The following is a 21,218-nucleotide window of genomic DNA, read 5'->3' as shown; positions in this document are numbered from 1 at the left end:
TAGAGCTCTTTGGGAGGGTTTAAAATAGTTTGGCAGGGGGATGGGAACCGGAGCTACGGATAAGTGGATGGGATAGCTGTTGAACAGGCAGATACAGAGTGCAGAGAGTCTGTGAGGAAGGTTAGACAGTTGACAGGGCAAAGTTGCAGCCAGTATGATGGATTGAAGTGTGTCTATTTTAACGCAAGAAGTGTCAGGAATAAGGGTGATGAACTTAGAGCATGGATCAGTACTTGGAGCTACGATGTTGTGGCCATTACGGAGACTTGGATATCACAGGGGCAGGAATGGATGTTGGATGTTCCGGGGTTTAGATGTTTCAAAAGGAATAGGAAGGGAGGTAAAAGAGGCGGGGGAGTGGCATTGCTAATCAGGGATAGTATCACAGATGCAGAAAGGGAGGTCATCGAGGAGGGTTTGTCTACTGAGTCAGTATGGGTGGAAGTCAGAAACAGGAAAGGAGCAGTCACTTTGTTGGGAGTTTTCTGTAGACCCCCCAATAGCAACAGAGACACGGAGGAACAGATTGGGAGGCAGATTTTGGAAAGGTGCAGAAGTAACAGGGTTGTTGTCATGGGTGACTTCAACTTCCCTAATATTGATTGGAACCTCCTTAGTGCAAATAGTTTGGATGGAGCAGATTTTGTCAGGTGTGTCCAGGAAGGTTTCCTGACTCAATATGTAGATAGTCTCCCCTCTAGTCGGCCTATGTTGGATTTGGTGCTTGGCAACGAACCAGGCCAGGTGGCAGATCTCTTGGTGGGAGAGCATTTCGGTGATAGTAATCACAACTCCCTGACCTTTACTATAGTCATGGAGAGGGATAGGAGCAGACGGGATGGGAAAATATTTAATTGGGGGAGGGGGAATTACAATGCTATTAGGCAGTAACTGGGGAGCTTAAATTGGGAACAGATGTTCTCAGGGAAATGCACGACAGAAATATGGAGGTTGTTTAGGGAGCACTTGCTGCGACTGCAGGATAGGTTTGTCCCGATGAGGCAAGGAAGGGATGGTAGGGTGAAGGAACCTTGGATGACAAGAGATGTGGAACAGCTAGTCAAGAGGAAGAAGGAAGCTTACTTAAGGTTGAGGAAGCAAGGATCAGACAGGGCTCTGGAGGGTTACAAGGAAGTCAGGAAGGAACTGAAGAATGGATTTAGGAGAGCTAGAAGGGGACATGAAAAAGTCTTGGCGGGTAGGATTAAGGACAATCCCAAGGCGTTCTACACTTATGTGAGGAACAAGAGGATGGCCAGAGTGAGGGTAGGGCCGATCAGGGATAGTGGAGGGAACTTGTGCCTGGAGTCGGAGGAGGTAGGGGAGGTCCTAAATGAATACTTTGCTTCAGTATTCACTAGTGAGAGGGACCTTGTCGTTTGTGAGGACAGCGTGAAACAGGCTGATATGCTCGAACAGGTTGATGTTAAGAAGGAGGATGTGCTGGAAATTTTGAAAGACATGAGGATAGATAAGTCCCCGGGGCCAGACAGGATATACCCAAGGATATTACAGGAAGCGAGGGAAGAGATTGCCGCGCCTTTGGCGATGATCTTTGCGTCCTCACTGTCCACTGGAGTAGAACCAGATGATTGGAGGGTGGCAAATGTTATTCCCTTGTTCAAGAAAGGGAATAGGGATAACCCTGGAAATTACAGACCAGTCAGTCTTACGTCGGTGGTGGGCAAATTATTGGAGAGGATTCTGAGAGACAGGATTTATGATTATTTGGAAAAGCATAGTTTGATTGGAGATAGTCAGCATGGCTTTGTGAGGGGCAGGTCATGCCTCACAAGCCTTATTGAATTCTTTGAGGATGTGACAAAACACATTGATGAAGGAAGAGCAGTGGATGTGGCGTATATGGATTTTAGCAAGGCGTTTGATAAGGTTCCCCATGGTAGGCTCATTCAGAAAGTAAGGAGGTATGGGATACAGGGAAATTTGGCTGTCTGGATACAGAATTGGCTGGCCCATAGAAGACAGAGGGTGGTAGTAGACAGGATTTATGATTATTTGGAAAAGCATAGTTTGATTAGAGATAGTCAGCATGGCTTTGGTATTCAGCCTGGAGCTTGGTGACCAGTGGTGTTCCGCAGGGATCTGTTCTGGGACCTCTGTTCTTTGTGATTTTTATAAATGACTTGGATGAGGAAGTGGAAGGCTGGGTTAGTAAGTTTTCCGATGACACAAAGGTTGCAGGAGTTGTGGATAGTGTGGAGGGCTGTTGTAGGTTGCAACGGGACATTGACAGGATGCAGAGCTGGGCTGAGAAGTGGCTGATGGAGTTCAACCTGGAAAAGTGTGAAGTGATTCATTTTGGAAGGTCGAATTTGAATGCAGAATACAGGCTTAAAGACAGGATTCTTGGTAGTGTGGAGGAACAGAGGGATCTTGGGGTCCACGTCCATAGATTCCTCAAAGTTGCCACCCAAGTTGATAGGGTTGTTAAGAAGGCGTATGGGGTGTTGGTTTTCATTAACGGGGGATTGAGTTTAAGAGCCGCGAGGTTATGCTGCAGCTCTATAAAGCCCTGGTTAGACCACACTTGAAATATTGTGTTCAGTTCTGGTCGCCTCATTATAGGAAGGATGTGGAAGCTTTAGAGAGGGTGCAGAGGGGATTTACCAGGATGCTGCCTGGACTGGAGGGCATGTCCTACGAAGAAAGATTGAGGGAGCTAGGGCTTTTCTCATTGGAGCGAAGAAGGATGAGAGGTGACTTGATAGAGGTGTACAAGATGATGAGAGGCATAGATAGAGTGGATAGCCAGAGACTTTTTCCCAGGGCGGAAAGGGCTATCACCAGGGGGCATAATTTTAAGGTGATTGGAGGAAGGTTTATGGGAGATGTCAGAGGTAGGTTCTTTACACAGAGAGTGGTGGGTGCGTGGAATGCACTGCCAGCGGTGGTAGTAGAAGCAGATACATTAGGGGCATTTAAGCAACTCTTGGATAGGTACATGGATGATAGTAGAATGAAGGGTATGTAGGTAGTTTGATCTTAGAGTAGGTTAAAGGGTCGGCACAACATCGTGGGCCGAAGGGCCTGTACTGTGCTGTACTGTTCTATGTTCTATGTTCATTATATGCCTATTATAAGATAGAAACATAGAAAGAAAGATAGAAAAATAGGAGCAGGAGTAGGCCATTTGGCCCTTCGAGCCTGCTCCGCCATTCAATACGATCATGGCTGATCATCCAAACTCAGTAACATGGTCCCGCTTTCTCCCCGTATCCCTTATAGAAACATGTCACACATGTCACACTTGCAGAACCTATATGAGTTTAATTCTATAAAGTATTATGACAAAAATATATATCAATGATTTTTGAACATTGTTGAAATCATCAGTGAAAAACGTACAGACATTGTTTAGTCTAAGCTTAATGATATGTTAAAACATCTTAACTCAAACTTCGCACTTAAGAAGTAAAAAAAATAAAATCTAGGAATATTTTGAAAGTGGAGACAGGTTTGTTTTCTCACATAGTATTATTAAAATGCTATATAATTCCTCACGCAATAAATTGAGATTTTGCATTAACTTCTTTACCCAGAGTGCTTAGAATGTGAAATTTGCTACTACATGGAGTAGTTGAAGAGAATAGCATCGGTTTATTTCACACATGAGGGAGAAAGGAATAGAAGGATATGCTGATGGGGTTGAAATGAAGTATGGTGGGAGGAGGCTCGTATGAAGCATAAACACCAGCATAGACCAATTGGACTGGATGGCCTGTTTTTATATGTAAATGCTATGAAATTTTAAATTAACAAATTACTTCTGGATAGCACATTATGAAATTTAAGGCAGTGTAAACCCTACAGTAGTTGAAAGAAAGATGTGCATTAACCACTTTACTTCCAAAGCACTTAAGAGCTTTATTTTAAAATAAACATACCAAAGTATATCCTGGGGTGAAGTCAGATCGAAAGCACAGCTTTCCAAGCCATCCTTAAATTTAATGACTTTCGCATGCATCCAGACAGGAAGAGCCAATACAAGTGAAATAGCCCAAAGGCAGAGATTGATTTGAATGGTTTTTGACCTGGTTCTGAAGCTTGTCAGACGAAATGGATGAACAAGAGCCAGGTACCTATGGACCAAATTTTGGATAGAGTTTCAATAACTGTTAGAATTTTTTTACACAGCAATCATCTTTACACATTTCTCAGAGCTGCTTCTTTAAATTATATAAAAGATATACAAAGAAATGTGGTTTTAGAGATTTCCTACCACTACGATTGAGACTATGTTGTTAGTAAATGCTGCTCCAGGGATTAAACTGGGATTAAAATAAAATTAGGGAAGTTCGGGTCTGTAAAATTTATTGAGATTGAAAGAAAGGACGTCGAATCATACAGTGCAGAAGGAGGCCATTGTGCCTGGGCTGACTCTTTGAAACCGCTATCCAATTAGTCCCACTCCCCTACTCTTTCTCTTTTGCCCTACCTGACACTCACATCCCATGAAAGAATTCAAAAAAATCCCCCTTAGGTATTTATCCGATTCCCTTTTAAATTACTATTGAATCTGCTTTCACCACCCTTCCAGGCAGTACATTTCAGATTATAACAACCTGCTGCGTAAAAAATTTCCTCATCTCCCCTTTGGTTTATTACTACACTAATAAATGTGATGAATTTACTTCAGCTGAGCTGCAGGAATCCCTGATTAACATATTCCATTCATTCATCTGAACCTGATCACCTATATAAGACTGGTGTGGTCACTCAGCATTGCTGTCACATGGGAATGATTGTAAGGCACTATTTTTTAAATAGATTCTTACCTGTTAAATTATGTACTCATCACAGAAATTACATACAAATTTTAAATTGATTTATATAGCACCGTTCACAATCTCAGGATGTTCCATAGTGCTTTACAGCCAATCAGGTACTTTTGAAGTACAGTTTGTGTTATAATGGCGTGGCAGTCAATCTGCAGATAGCAACGTCCCACAGCCAATAACAAAATAATGACTGGATAATCTGTACTTTAGGGGTGCTGATTGATGGATAGATATTGGCCAAAATCTTTGCTCTTCTTTGAATCGTACCTTGGGATCATTTACATCAACCTGTTGAGGGCCGACAGGGTCTCGGTTTAATGTCTCATCTGACAAAGGAGCTGGTTGTTTTATTTTTGATACACAAACTACACATGGAAAAGTGATTCAAAGCAAACAGAAATTATTTGAAACATATAGCAGGTAGATTACATCTAAAAGAGAAACATAGGTTAAAGTTTTGAGTAACCAACTGAGTCTGTGCACTTGACAGGGAGCCTTACCCACTGAAAGTGCATGTTGGAAATTCTGGCACCTGCTGTGCATGATTTTCCAAAGCACCTTGCTTGAATTTCTTATCTAACCTTTCCGATGGCACGGCTCTGTACAGGAAGTGCAAAGTTTGGAGATTCTCCCTTTGATGTAATAATACTCTGGAAACTTACCTTTCTCCTTCAGATGTTGATTGTCCTATTGCACATGGCAGCATTTTCTGCTTTTACATCACATTTTCAAAATTCCACATTAAATTCTGAGTTTGACTTACTAGAGATTTTCCTCTATATATCCTATGGTTATTATAGTATGAGAGCAGCCCTTTTTATACAAGAATACTGATACGTAAATACAAAAACATATAAAGTGTAGAGGACAGTTTGTTCCCCTGTTAATTATCTTTATTGAACCACTCATTTTAGATCAATACTATTCATCTTAGATCAATACCACTAAGCCATAATCTCAAGAAACTGACATTTAATTTTGATCAACAGAAAAGCAAATCAATAGCTCATGAACTGAATATATAATTGAAACAGTCTGACAGGTCATGAATAAACTCTCTTTGTGTGTGGAACAGTGGTGTCTGTCCTGACATTTGTGGTCTTTAATATAATCTGATTTCAGACAAATGATAATTACTGTATTTTATACTTTGTCTTTATGTAAATTTATGTTACTTTATAAGTTTTCCTGTGCTGTTCTGCACAATGTCGTATAGCTGCTGTCAATAGTGTGGGTAGTGAGTCTGCTCCCAGTTTGTTGACAATGCCTCCTGTAGCCAGCTATCAGGGGTTATCACATACGACTCTCCCTTTCAATTGTCCTTTTCCTCCTCCTGCAGGGATATGCGAAAGTCTCTGTGCCAACTTCCTTCAACAGGCCTCATTTAAAACTGCAGCCAGATCTTGATGACATCATTAGGACCCTAGAAGCATATGGAAAGAAGGACTTCCCCACTAGCTTTGGATGGTTGCTCTTGCCTCCTGCTCAGGAGAGCAGATTAAAATCTCAAATGATGGGATCCTGGCAGCTACCTGGTGTCGATTTTAACTGTTCACCCATCCAATTTTCATGGGTGGGTAGAGTTAAAATAACTCCTAGATTTTATGAATCCTCATTTCCAGTGTGTACCAAGTGATAACAACAGGAATTCTGGCATGAAGATCAGCAGGCCCTTCAGGATTTTCTGTTTATTAATTTTAATTTTAGAGGATGGAATATCCTATGGGAAATGGTGACATCCATTCCCTGATTTCTTGACAGATACACAAAGCTTGGTGCCAAGAGTTCAAAATAGGAAAATTTATCAATATTGGTACACTATCACTAGAAGAAGAGGATAACTGAAAAAATTATCCTGTGTACATTTATGAGCAGGTGTTACTCATCAATAATTCCTTGTAATGTTTCACACTCTGCTTGTGTCATAATGCATAATGACATTGCATTATTGGAAGAAATTTTCACAGTAAATGGATGCTAAAATGAAACTATTCACAAGGAAATAGAAATATAAACCAGCAAAATCTAAAAATCCCTAATACTGCCACTTTTATGCCCCCATTATAAAATCCTAGCTTTATTCCTTTTAACTAAGTACTCTGAGACAACAGCAGTAGACATTTGTATAGCACCTATAGCATAGAAAAAATGTCGCAAAGCTCCAAGCAGAGGCATAATGACAAAATAATTGCCAGCGCCTGCTGTGACATTAGCTCACATTGAATGACTCAACAATTTAGTATTAATAGTTGTATATAACACTACTTCTTCTTCTTTGGCCTCCTTATCTCGAGAGACAATGGATACGCGCCTGGAGGTGGTCAGTGGTTTGTGGAGCAGCGCCTGGAGTGGCTATAAAGGCCAATTCTGGAGTGACAGGCTCTTCCACAGGTGCTGCAGAGAAATTTGTTTGTCGGGGCTGTTGCACAGTTGGCTCTCCCCTTTTGCCTCTGTCATTTTTCCTGCCAACTGCTAAGTCTCTTCGACTCGCCACATTTTAGCCCCGTCTTTATGGCTGCCCGCCAGCTCTGGCGAACGCTGGCAACTGACTCCCACGACTTGTGATCAATGTCACAGGACTTCATGTCGCGTTTGCAGACGTCTTTAAATCGGAGACATGGACGGCCGGTGGGTCTGATACCAGTGGCGAGCTCGCTGTACAATGTGTCTTTGGGGATCCTGCCATCTTCCATGCGGCTCACATGGCCAAGCCATCTCAAGCGCCGCTGACTCAGTAGTGTGTAGAAGCTGGGGATGTTGGCTGCCTGGAGGACTTCTGTGTTGGAGATACGGTCCTGCCACCTGATGCCAAGTATTCTCCGGAGGCAGCGAAGATGGAATGAATTGAGACGTCGCTCTTGGCTGACATACATTGTCCAGGCCTCACTGCCATAGAGCAAGGCACTGAGGACACAGGCCTGATACACTCGGACTTTTGTGTTCCATGTCAGTGCGCCATTTTCCCACACTCTCTTGGCCAGTCTGGACATAGCAGTGGAAGCCTTTCCCATGCGCTTGTTGATTTCTGCATCTAGAGACAGGTTACTGGTGATAGTTGAGCCTAGGTAGGTGAACTCTTGAACCACTTCCAGAGCGTGGTCGCCGATATTGATGGATGGAGCATTTCTGACATCCTGCCCCATGATGTTCGTTTTCTTGAGGCTGATGGTTAGGCCAAATTCATTGCAGGCAGCCGCAAACCTGTCGATGAGACTCTGCAGGCACTCTTCAGTGTGAGATGTTAAAGCAGCATCATCAGCAAAGAGGAGTTCCCTGATGAGGACTTTCCGTACTTTGGACTTCGCTCTTAGACGGGCAAGGTTGAACAACCTGCCCCCTGATCTTGTGTGGAGGAAAATTCCTTCTTGAGAGGACTTGAACGCATGTGAAAGCAGCAGGGAGAAGAAAATCCCAAAAAGTGTGGGTGCGAGCACACAGCCCTGTTTCACGCCACTCTGGATAGGAAAGGGCTCTGATGAGGAGCCACCATGTTGAATTGTGCCTTTCATATTGTCATGGAATGAGGTGATGATACTTAGTAGCTTTGGTGGGCATCCAATCTTTTCTAGTAATCTGAAGAGACCATGTCTGCTGACGAGGTCAAAGGTTTTGGTGAGATCAATGAAAGCAATGTAGAGGGGCATCTGTTGTTCACGGCATTTCTCCTGTATCTGACGAAGGGAGAACAGCATGTCAACGGTCGATCTCTCTGCACGAAAGCCACACTGTGCCTCAGGGTAGACGCGCTCGGCCAGCTTTTGGAGCCTGGTCAGAGCGACTCGAGAAAGACTTTCCCCACTATGCTGAGCAGGGAGATTCCACGGTAGTTGTTGCAGTCACCACGGTCACCTTTGTTTTATAGAGGGTGATGATATTGGCATCGCGCATGTCCTGGGGTACTGCTCCCTCGTCCCAGCACAGGCAAAGCAGTTCATGTAGTGCTGAGAGTATAGCAGGCTTGGCACTCTTGATTATTTCAGGGGTAATGCTGTCCTTCCCAGGGGCTTTTCCGCTGGCTAGAGAATCAATGGCATCACTGAGTTCCGATTTGGTTGGCTGTATGTCCAGCTCAACCATGACATGGTAGAGGCTGGGCTGCATTGAGGGCAGTCTCAGTGACAGCATTCTCCCTGGAGTACAGTTCTAGGTAGTGCTCAACCCAGCAGTCCATTTGTTTGTGTTGGTCAGTGATTATGTCCCCTGATTTAGATTTGAGGGGGGCGATCTTCTTGATGGTTGGCCCAAGAGCTCTCTTCATGCTCAACACGGAAGGCAGCAGTTACGGGTTATAAGTCCAGATAAATTGGCGTAGAAACTGGGCGCCACGGGTTGCCTTTGTCGGTGGGAGAGGTCATTGCACCTGACTGGACAGCTACCGCCCGCCTCAAACCGGGCAGCCCCCGGTCAATAAGGTTCTGTCCCGCCACAGTCCACCTGCTTCAATGGGTGCTTGGAGCTCAGGGTCATTGCCCGAAAGGTAATACACCGCACCAAAGAACACGAAAAAAGGAAAGAAGGTACCAGCCCTTCGCTTTGCAAGCTGGAACGTCAGAAGTATGTGTCCTGGCCTGTCGGAACACCTTACACAAATCAACGATTCTCGGAAGACCGCTATCATTAACAACGAGCTCAGTGGACTCAATGTAGACATTGCAGCACTTCAGGAGACTCGCCTCCCCGCGAGTGGATCTCTAGCAGAGCAAGACTACACCTTCTTCTGGCAGGGCAGGGATCCTGAAGAACCAAGACAGCATGGAGTGGGCTTCGCCATCAGAAACTCCTTGCTCAGCATGATAGAGCCTCCCTCAAATGGCTCGGAACGCATACTGTCCATCCGACTGCTCACCACCTCTGGTCCAGTACACCTACTCAGCATCTATGCTCCAACACTCTGCTCCCCACCTGAAGCTAAAGATCAGTTCTACGAGGAACTCCATAACATCATTAGCAGCATCCCCAACACCGAACACCTATTCCTGCTGGGGGACTTTAATGCCAGGGTTGGGGCCGACCATGACTCATGGCCCTCCTGCCTTGGGCGCTATGGCGTTGGAAGGATGAATGAGAACGGGCAGAGACTGCTTGAGTTGTGTACCTATCATAACCTCTGCATCACCAACTCGTTCTTTCACACTAAACCCTGTCATCAGGTTTCATGGAGGCACCCAAGATCGCGTCGTTGGCACCAGCTAGACCTCATTGTCACAAGGCGAGCCGCCTTAAACAGTGTTCAAATCACACGCAGCTTCCACAGTGTGGACTGCGACACCGACCACTCCCTGGTGTGCAGCAAGGTTAGACTCAGACCAAAGAAGTTGCATCATTCCAAGCAGAAGGGCCACCCGCGCATCAACACGAGCAGAATTTCTCACCCACAGCTGTTACAAAAATTTCTAAATTCACTTGTAACAGTCCTTCAAAACACTCCCACAGGGGATGCTGAGACCAAGTGGGCCCACATCAGAGACACCATCTATGAGTCAGCTTTGACCACCTACGGCAAAAGTGCAAAGACAAATGCAGACTGGTTTCAATCTCATAATGAAGAGCTGGTACCTGTCATAGCCGCTAAGCGCATTGCACTGTTGAACTACAAGAAAGCCCCCAGCGATTTAACATCCGCAGCACTTAAAGCAGCCAGAAGCACTGCACAAAGAACAGCCAGGTGCTGCGCAAACGACTACTGGCAACACCTATGCAGTCATATTCAGCTGGCCTCAGACACCGGAAACATCAGAGGAATGTATCAGAGGCATATAACACTAAAGTAGCTTAATAACAAAAATGTGAAAGTAAATTTTGATAGGTCCTTGCTTCCGGGGGTGGGGAGGGTCGCATGAAGTCATAAAATATAAAGTAAAGTAATCACAGGCTTATCACAAATACATTTTCAAATATTGCATTAGACAATGGCTCGGATCTTGCAGCCCCAGTAGAGATGAATGCTGAGAAGTTGAGGGCCGCAATGGGACCGCAGCTTCCGAGGAGTCCACTTACCCTCCAATCCGGAACTTGAGGTGCGCCTGAATGGGCTCTGGGGGAGTGCATGCTGGTGGTCCCCCTGGGACTTGTCATTCAGGAACTTGGGCTGATTGCCTGTACTTAACCCAGTATTTATGATGGCTTATCTAGGTCTTCTCCTAGCAGATGTAGAGCCTGATCTGGAGTGCAGCCCTTTAAATCAACCAGAGTGTTATAATAAAACACCCACGCACCCAGCACCCCACACCCCTCCCTGGTGCCCCCAGCTCCACATCCCCACCCCCCCGCAATCACCCCTGGGGCTGCACCCCTACACTGTCACCCCTGGCTCCCCCTACTCTCCATCACCCCTGGGCATCATCTGTTACCCCTGACTGCCCCCCAACCCACCCCCCCCAGCACCCCAGTACCCCCAGCACTCCCACGATGGGGGCACGGTTATTGGGACTGCCGGGGCAGCCAGTGGGGCAGATACCAATGCTGGGGGGGAAGGTGCTGGATTGGAGGGGAGCTGGGAAAGCTGAGGATGGGGGAGCTAGGGTGGGGAGGTCCTGGGGGGGATGGGGGTTCCAGGGGTGGAGAGCCTGTGCCTGGGGGGGCAGGGTGCTGAGGGTGGGCGGAGAGCAAGGAGAGCCAGTTGGAGGGGGGGCGGGGGGGGATGCTGGAGAGGAGAGGGGAGAGCCAGGGGGTTGAATTCCCGAGGGGAAGGAGGTGGGGTGCTAGAGTTGGGGGAGCTCAGGGTGCTGGAGGAAGTTGCAGTTAAAGGTAGATCAAAGAAAAAATTCACAATCATTAAAACCACTTCCCTGTCTTTGAGCTGAAGGCAGACCTCAAGTGCCGTGTCTTCAGCTCATGATGTCAGAGGGGACGTGGCTTCGGTGGGATTGAGCCACGCCACTAGTCCTCCCCACTCTCCTTGCTGATGGATCCATCCTGCAGCTGGGAGAGCAAGTTCCTGTTGCAGCCAATGAAAAGGTAGTCACGTAAGTATAAATGCACTCAGCAGTGTACGCCTCCACTTCGCCACTGACTGCAAGATCTGACCCTTTATGCCACCCATTCTCTTTCCTATCACAGTCAATCCCACTGGAATTTGGTGCACAACTGGTCAAGCCAAGCATTGTTCGATCAGGCTGGACCACACCAAGCATTATTAGGCCTCCCTCTCCTCTGCCAAAACTGTTCACTATTCCAGAATCATCCAGGAGAGCAAGAATAACTCCCATATTCTTTTTTGCCCTACCAACAATCTCTTTTAGTACCCCCATCCCTACCCTTCCACCTTCAACAACAAGGATGATGAGGTCATGTATTTTCTTGTCACTGAGATTGAGTTCATTTGGCTGTCTCTGCTCTACTCTGCTTTTACATTTCTGCTTGCCCACCAAGTCAAAGCTTTCTCCAGGCTACCTCTTGGTCTGATAGTATCCAAACCCTTGCTATTAATATCCCCGATGACAGGCGGGAGAAGCTCTGGTAGGGAGATTAACCCTAAAAAATGGGGAACACATCCCCAAAAGTCACATTCATGGCCATTCCCGTTTTAAGGCAATAAGTTGTGAGGCATGTGCGATGAAATCCGTGGTTGTAAAGCTTGTTTCTTTTAGACCCTAACTGAGAGGGAATCTAGAACTGAAACAGAAACGGAACCTAACAGCTGAAACCAAAGATGGAAAAACACCTTCAGATTTCTGGGGAAACTGACATTGTTTAGAACCAGATGAAAGGAGACAGAGTCCTCCCCAGATCAGGCAGACCAGGCAGATGAAGCAGATCAGGCAGGAGTGGAGTGCTGGCAAGCAGAAGAAAGTGAAGATTAAATCCAGGAGCTGTTTCTGTTACTTAACGTAGCCGACTAACCAGACCTGGCCATACAGTGCACAGGTTGTCACTAAAGGACTCGGATAAAGGAAATCCACACCATCAAGACTGCTGTGAGCAGAGCTGAGGAGATTCTGGTGAAGTGCACCTTGTGGTGAAGACTGCACCTGTGGAGTTCAGATTGAGAGAAACTGCTGTCGGAAGAAGAAAAACGGCTAAACCCTTGAAGAAAGGATCTAAAAATCTACCTGTTGGACTTCAGAGTTGTGAAGAACTGTGTGACTGTAATTTGGTGCCGTATATGCTGTGTGGACTGCCCAGTGAAACTGAGAGACCCTTCTTTGTTGCAACTGACAATTAAGGTGTAATTTGTAATATATATATTGATTGTGATCTGTCTGTTGTTTCATGGTTAATTTATAAAGTTTTGGTTTGAGAGTTAAAGTAAAATTTATAAAAGTGAAATCTCGTTTGGTTTGGTTTACTAAATTGGGTTCAATTGGCGTATTTGATCCTTTTCGTTTGTTGGTGGTGTCCATGGGGAACATAGCAAAATTGGGGGTCATCTGGGATCAGACTGTTTATGATTAGGCTGTGAAATGAATTAGCTAGAATTTTCTAGACTTTAAAGAAACAAGGCTTTGGTTGTGTTCAGTGGGAAATCAACATGAATACCATTAATGTACAGGATGTTGTTAAGAGGAAAGAGTTGACCCTCAGTATATTTTAACTGTTGAAAAAGGTCGACTTGGTCGCAATATCGACCCACATGGGTGTTAGTGTAATCCCAGGGGCTAAGAAAGAATTGGTTCCTTGCCTCAAGCTGTTGAAAGAAGAGGTTATTTCTGCTAGCATTAAAGTAGAACCAGCCTTCACAAACCACTGACCACCTCCAGGCGCGTATCCATTGTCTCTCGAGATAAGGAGGCCCAAAAGAAAGAAAGAAAGAAAAAGAAAGTAGAACCAGCCAAAATTGAAAGAGAAAGGGAAAGGAGGCAATTCAAATTAGAGAAGCTGAAAAGAAAGGAGAAAGACAAAGACAATTTGAAATGAGAAAACTTGAATTCGAACTAGAGAGGATGAAACCGGAAAGGCAAGAGAAAGAAAAAGAAAGAGAACAAGAAATGCAAAAATTGGCATTAGAGTACAAAACTAGACTGGAAAGGCTCTAAGTTGGTGGGCTTGCATCGGAGGTGAAAATTGAGGATGACCCAGATGAAACTCCTCAGAGTTTTGATTTGGCAAAGAATACATGCTTGGTACCTTAATTTAGTGAAGAGGGAGTAAGAATGTACTTTGTGTCATTTGAGAAAATTGCTATGAATCTTGAGGGGACTAAATCATCCTGGCCAATGCACCTACAGAGTGTTTTCGTAAAGAAAGCTTTGGAGGTGTACTCATGTCTTTCAGATGAACACTCACGAAATTATAACAGAGTAAAGACAGCCTGAGTTAGTACCAGAGGCCTACAAACAAAAATTCAGGAATTTAAGAAAGAAACAGGGCCAGACATACACGGAATTTGCTACAGCGAAGGAAATGATATTTGATGGGTGGTGCAGATTGATGAAGATTCCACAAGAATTTGAGAACCTCAGGGAAATAATTCTGATGGAAGGATTCAAAAATAGTGTCCCTTCAGGAATACGGTCCCACCCAGAAGAACATAAGTTGGTAAAATAAGGGATACCACAGTAATGCAGATGATTACAAATTGACCCACAAAGGTAGTAGTTACAGGCCCCAGTTTGGAAACTATTAAAGATATTGGAGAGATTGGAAGTTTGATAATGAAAAGAGATCTGGCTCCATTGAGGAAGATGGCAAAGATAAAAACACAGACATTCCTCAGGTTAATAAAAGAGAAAGCCAAGAGGAAACGTCTGGTTCAAGATGACTGACATGCTATAAAAAGGACATGTGAAGGCTGACTATTGGAAGTGGTAAAACAAGCCCATTGTGTACTGTCGAAGGGTGTTTCCTCAGGAAATATTATCTTAGCAGGTAAGGTCCACAATAAGCAGGTAGTTACTCCCACATTCACTAATAGAGTGAATCATGTTGCAGAAGGCTATCAAAGTTTTCTGTTTAAGGGTGAAGTATTTCCACAGTCGTCTGGTGAGGCAGGCAAGCCAATTGTTATCCTTAGAGATACAGGGGTGGCATAGTCACTGATGTTGGCAGGTGGCATGAACATTTTCCCCAGTAGTTCGCTGAATGCAAAGGTGGTAATCCAAGGGATAGATAGAACCTATTTATCTGTTCCTTAAAATGTGACTTGGTCACTGGTCCTGACACTGTTGATGTGGTTCCTAGATTGCCCATTGACGGTGTATATTTTCTGCTAGGAAATGACTTGGCTGGGGATAACGTATTGGCGTCTCCAGTAGTTTCGGAAAGGCCAATTGAGGTTGCTGAAACTGAGTTTTGCAGGAAGAATTTCCCAGATTGTGTTATGTCTAGATCCCAGGCTCATTGGGTTAAACAGGATTCAGATGTTGTGGAGAACAATTTAGGTGTTTGGTTGGCTGAAACCTTTTTCTAGGATGCGGATGGAGATGTTGGTGGTAAAAGCTCCAAGGCTAACAATGGTGAATTGTTTAGCAGATCCTCTTTGATTGAGGCACAACAGGCAGACCCTGAGTTAAGAAGCTTGTCTCAGATGCCGTGTTCTGAGGCAGAAGCTGAAAAGGTCCCAGAGTGTTATTATGTTAAGAATGATATTTTGATGAGGAAGTGGAGACCTCCCCAAAGGTTCACTGATGAGGATTGGGCTGTAGTTCATCAAATTGCTGTCCCTCCTTGCTACCACAGTGAAATTTTGAGGATTGCCCATGAGATTCTAGACACAGGCCATTTGGGTATTTGGAAGATATAGCCTAGGGTAATGATGCATTTTTACTGGCTGAAGCTGCACAGGGATGTGGTTGACTTCTGTAAGAAGTGTCACACATTTCAGATGATTGGGAAGCTACAACCTTCGGTTAAGCCAGCCCCATTAATACCGATACCTGCATTAGACAAATCATTTAGTAGGGTTCTTGTGGATTATGTTGGACCCTTACCCACGACTAAGTCAGGTCACAAGTATCTCCTAACTATCATGGATTTGTCCACCGAATTTCCATAGGCAATACCCTTGAAAGAAATCACAGCATAAGTTGTGATTCAGTTTTTCACTTGATATGGGTTGCCGAAAGAAATTCAGTTGGACCCAGGGTCAATTTTCATGTCAGGGGTATTTCAGAAGGTCATGTGTAATTTAGGAGTGAAGCAACTCAAATCATCTGCACATTACCCACAGTTGCAAGGTTCTTTAGAGAGATATAACCAAACCCTAAAGAGTATGATTAGGGCCTATTGTTTTGAGTATCCCCATGACTGGGATAAAGGTATATCATTTTTATGATTTGCAACCAGGGACACACCAAATGAGTCCACTGGTTTCAGTCCATTTGAACTGGTCATGGCATAAGGTTAAGGATCCTCTTTAACTCATTAAGGAGAGATTTTTTGCACAGGAGGAGGAAACTACCCTCTTAGATTATGGGCTGAATTTTTATAGCTTGCTGACGATCTTGGCGGCGAGCTTCCAAGATGGAGTAATTGTGTTGTGTACATCCATAGCCTTTTGGTGTACAGTGACACATGGAGTGATCATTTCCAACATTTAAGAGCTCTGTTTGACATGCTGGCCAAAGCTAACCTTGTCATGAACCTGGCTAAGAGTGAGTTTCCCAAGGTCACACTCACTTATTCAGGACATATCGTGGATCAAGGTCAAGTATTACCACAAGAGGCCAAGTTTCAGGCAATAATAGATTTTCCTGTACCCAAGACAAAGAAAGAAGTGTTACGATTTCTGGGTATGTTTGGGTTCTACAGGAAATTTATCTCTAACGTCAGCACAGTGATCATTCCATTGAATAATCTATTGAAAAAGAACATGAAGTCCGAATGGTCAGATGTGGATGGAGATGTTGGTGGTAAAAGCTCCAAGGCTAACAATGGTGAATTGTTTAGCAGATCCTTTTTGATTGAGGCACAACAGGCAGATCGCATTTGAGAAGTGAAAGGCCATTTTCAGAAAAGTACCAGTTCTTGCAGCCCCAGATTTTAATAAACAATTCAAAGTGACTATCGATGCCAGTGACCTAGGGGTAGGAGCGGTGCTGCTCCAAGATGATGATGCTGGTATGGAACGGCCCAATAGCTACTACTCTAGGAAGCTCAATAAACATCAAACAAGTTACTTGACCATCGAATAATAAGATTTAAGTCTTGCATTAGCTTTACAACTTTTGAGGTGTACGTAACCAATAGCTAGAGAGAGAAGTATTGGTTTATATAGATCACAATCCACTTGTGTTTGTGGAAAAGTTCAAGACAAAGAACCTCAGGTTGTTTCACTGGAGCTTAATGTTACAGCCATTTACATTGAAAATTATACATGTTGCAAGGAAAATTAATGTAATTGCTGATGCTCAGTCCAGAATTTAAGAAAGCTGTAAGAGTGAAGGAAAGCTCTGAGATGTGAAAATAATACCTGTACAGCATACAATAAGCTATTTGTTAAACATTTTTATGATATTAAGAATTTATTGTTTTTGTTTGTTGAACTGTTTAAAGAAAACCATACTATTGTAAGGTCTTTTTTCAAGCGGGGATGTGTTATGGAGTCTCTGTGTGTAAACTGAGTTCTCTACAGCTTCTGTTTGTACTTTTGAGACGGTCCCTGATTTCAGGCTGTGGTCTCCAAGTTCTGGGAATCAAACCCAGGTTAGACAAACAAACAAACTGTCCTGTAATTGAGAACAAACATGCAGTTTTTTAACCAAGGACATGTGACTGGAGGTTTTAGTTACAGTTTAGCAAGAAAATCTATAAGGTGTTGAGCCAGCAAAAGGCTACATGTGTTTTTAAAAAGAAAACTTTTGGAAATTGTGAAGAATTCTGCAGTGGATGGAAAATCAGCCAGTTTGTTTTAAAGAGACTGACTGAGGGCTGCAGGTTCTCGAGAATCAGACTACAAAGCAGCTGGTTGAAGTAGTTTGACTGCTGACAAAGAAACCTGGACTGAGGGCTGACCATTGGTGAATGACTTACGGCAGTTGTCTTCGGTGAGTAAAAGGTTATCAATGATACCACGCCATCAGGACGGTAGTGAGAAAGGCAGAGGTGGTTCAAGAGGTGACAAGATCGAACCAATAAAGGCAAGATTTCATCGCTTGCTATCGACAGGACCTCATTACTTCTGTATTTGCATCCTGGAGGACAGAACTTAAAGAACTGCCTGAGGAAGATTCTGATTTTGTTGTACTGTGGGACTGTTTAGCACCAGCTTGTTGATAAGACTATTCTTAAGATCTGTAAGGACTATCTTTGATGCTTCTGCTAATTAATGTGTAACCTTTAAGATATATATATATATATATATAAACAGAAGTTAACTGTTAGTTCACTTTTAATTTATGCTGGTTTTGGTTTGAGTGTTACAGTAAAATTTATAAAAGTGAAATCTCTGTTTGGGTTTTGGTTTCCTAGATTGGGTTCAGTTGGTGGATTTGATTTTTTTTTTGATTTGTTGGTGGTCTCCACAGGGATCATAACAATATTCTATGACTCAGCTAATAAGAGCAAGTATAGCGTATGCCTTCTTGAACACCTTATCTACCTGTCTGGCCACATTCAGAGATCTGTGGCATTATACTCCAATGTCCCTCTGTTCTTCTACACTTCTCAGTATCTGACCATTTATTGTGTATGTCCTTGTCTTGTTAGCCTTCCCCAAATGCATTACCTCAGTCTTCCTGCAGTCTACAGCTTTCTTCTTCATTATCAACCACAAGTCCAAATCATTGAGATATACCACAAAAAACAAGAGACCTAGTACTAAGATCTGTGGAACCCCACTGGAAACAGAATTCTCATCACGAAAAGACCCATCGACCATTCTCCTTTGCTTCCTGCCTCTGACTCAATTTTGGATCCAACTTGCCACATTGCCTTGGATCCCATAGGCTTTTACTGTTGTGACCAGTCTTCCATGTGGGACCTTATCAAAAGCCTTGCCAAAATCCAGATAGATTACATCAAATGCACTACCTCCATCGACCCTCCTTCTTACCTCCTCAACAAGAGCACTGTGGGAATAGCAGAAGGCACGACATGCAGCAAGGATAAAGCAACGGCAGACAGAGTGAGATAGAGCACTGCAAGAGGAAATCAGGAAAAAAAAATCCGAAGTGTGACGTCACAGGAAAGGTAAGTGACTTATTTTTTTATTTTATTTAATTTATTATTATTTATTTTTATTTATTTATTATTTATTTATTTTATTTTATTTTTTAAATTTTATTTATTTTTACTTTTTATTCTTTTTTAATTTTAATTTAATTTTATTTTATTTTTATTTAAAATAGTGATTGTTTAGTGAGTGTTTCTCTTTTTCTCCCTCTTTCACATTAGGAGCCAGGATGTTAATAACCTCAATCAGGGTGAGTATAACAGTGAGTGTATTAATAAGGGTAGTAGCACAGAGCAGGTCTCGAGGCATTAATTAAAATAAATAGTTTAAACTTGGATCAACTATATTATAAAAGAGGGAAGAGAGGTTTTTTTAGATCATAATGGGAAGCTGTGACATGTTGTTTGCAATTCCTGTTCCATGTGGGAACTCTAGGACACCTCACATGTCTTGGGTTGGGGGGGAGGGGGCTGCTATGAGGCATCGCCACCACCGGCAACATCGGGCTGGGCCTATCCAGTGTCGAGGCCCATGCCGGGCCTCTGCGGGATGCATTTTCCAGCACCCCCCCTCCGCCATGACCCCTGATGTCGGTGGGGTGGGGTGGGGGGGGGGCACTGTAAAATTCAGCCCAGTGAGTTGCCTCCCTGGTGCCAGGTTAAAGGATATCACAGAGAGGGTACAGGATATTCTGCAGGGGGAAGGGAGTGAGTCAGAAGTTGTGCTACACACTGATAGGGAGGATCAATGTGTGGCTTGAAGCATGGTGCAGGAGGGAGGGCTTCAGATTCTTGGGGCATTGGGACCAGTTCTGGGGCAGAAGGCACCTATTCAACAGGGAGGACTGGGTCCAATGTCCTTGAAGAGCTTCACCAGTGTGGTTGTGAAGTGTATGGACTAAATTGGCAGGGAGATGGGCACCAGCATATAGAAGTAGAAAAGAGAAATAAGGTGCATAATGTGAGAGTGTTCAAAAGTAGTACAGAAGGGAATAGTTCCATATTATATAGGAGCAGACTGAGAAGGGCTAGAGAAAAGCAAAAACAGGATCACAATGCATGTATGTAAATGCACAAAGTGTGATGAATAAGGTTGATGAGCTACAAGCACAAATAGCAGTATGGAAATATGATGTAGTGACAATAACAGAAATATAGCTCGTAATGCAGAAAAGCAAGGAACAATATAAGGTAGAATGGCTGGATTGGAAGAGGGCTAATTTCAATGCAATGAGAAGGGATCTAGCCAGGCTAAAATGGAACCAAAGATTGACAGGAAAAACTGTAGTGGAACAATGGGTTATCTTTCAGGAAGAGATGCTTCAGGTGCAGGTTAGATGCATTCCAACAAGGGTGAAAGATAGGGGAACCAAAAACAGGGCTCCTTGGATGATGAAGGAGGTAGAGATAATGATGAAACAAAAAAAGAGGGTGTATGATGCTTTTCAGGTGAATTCTTAAGTGAGAACCAGGTCAAATACAATAAGTTAAGAGGGGAGGTGAAGAGGAAAATAAAACTGACAAAGACAGAATATGCGACTAGAATGGCAGTCAACATAAAAGGGAACCCAAAAATCTTCTACCGGCATGTAAATATTGAACGGGTAGTAAGAGGTGCAGTGGGGCCTATTAGGGACAAAGAGAATCATATATGCTTAGAGGCACAGGGCAAAGCAAATATACTTGAGTACTTTGTATCAATGTTCTCTAAGGAAGAGGGATTGGACAAAATATCGGTAGAAGTGGAGAGAGTAGAGGCAATGGACAAGGTAAAAATTGAGGGGCAGGAGGTATTGGAAAGACTGGCTATGCTTAGGGTTGATAAGTCAACTGTTCTGGATGGCTTGCATCCCAGGTTGCTAAAGGAAGTGGGGATGGAGATAGCGGAACGGCTTGCCATAATCTTCCAATCTTCCCTAGATATGGGAGAGGTGCCAGAGGATTGGAGAGTAGCAAATGTGACACCCTTATTCAGGAAAGGGTGTAAGGGCAGTCCTAGCAACTACAGGCCAGTTAGTTTAACATCAGTGGTGGATAAGGTTTTAGAAAAAATCAACAGGCGCTTGGAATGGTTTAAGTAAATTAAGGATAGCCAGCACGGATTTGTAAAGGGCAGATCATGACTGACAAACTAATTGAATTTTTTGATGAAGTAACAGAGAAGGTTGATGAAGGGAAATTAAGGAAACTAAAATCAGCAGAGAAAAAGTATGGGAGAAACTTAAGGGACTAAAATCTGACAAAACCCTGGTACTTGGTGGCTTACACCCTAGGATTCTAAAAGGGATAGTTGCAGAGGTAGTGGATCTGCTAGCTATGATTTACCAAAATTTGGGAACGGTCCCATCAGATTGGAAGTTGGAAAATGTT

General features: G+C 43.7%; 1 protein-coding gene across 1 annotated transcript in view; it reads right to left on the bottom strand.

Moving 5' to 3' along the window:
- mchr2a (melanin concentrating hormone receptor 2a) overlaps positions 1-21,218 on the bottom strand; it is a 39,314-nt gene that overhangs the window by 6,990 nt on the left and 11,106 nt on the right. Inside the window, exon 3 of the mRNA XM_068028581.1 lies at positions 3,906-4,100. Coding sequence (XP_067884682.1) covers positions 3,906-4,100 — 195 coding nt within the window. The remainder of the gene's footprint in view (positions 1-3,905; positions 4,101-21,218) is intronic.

Source organism: Heterodontus francisci, chromosome 3, assembly GCF_036365525.1.
Source record: "Heterodontus francisci isolate sHetFra1 chromosome 3, sHetFra1.hap1, whole genome shotgun sequence".
In the NCBI taxonomy this organism is placed as follows: domain Eukaryota; kingdom Metazoa; phylum Chordata; class Chondrichthyes; order Heterodontiformes; family Heterodontidae; genus Heterodontus; species Heterodontus francisci.
This window is presented reverse-complemented; position numbering and strand designations above follow the sequence as displayed.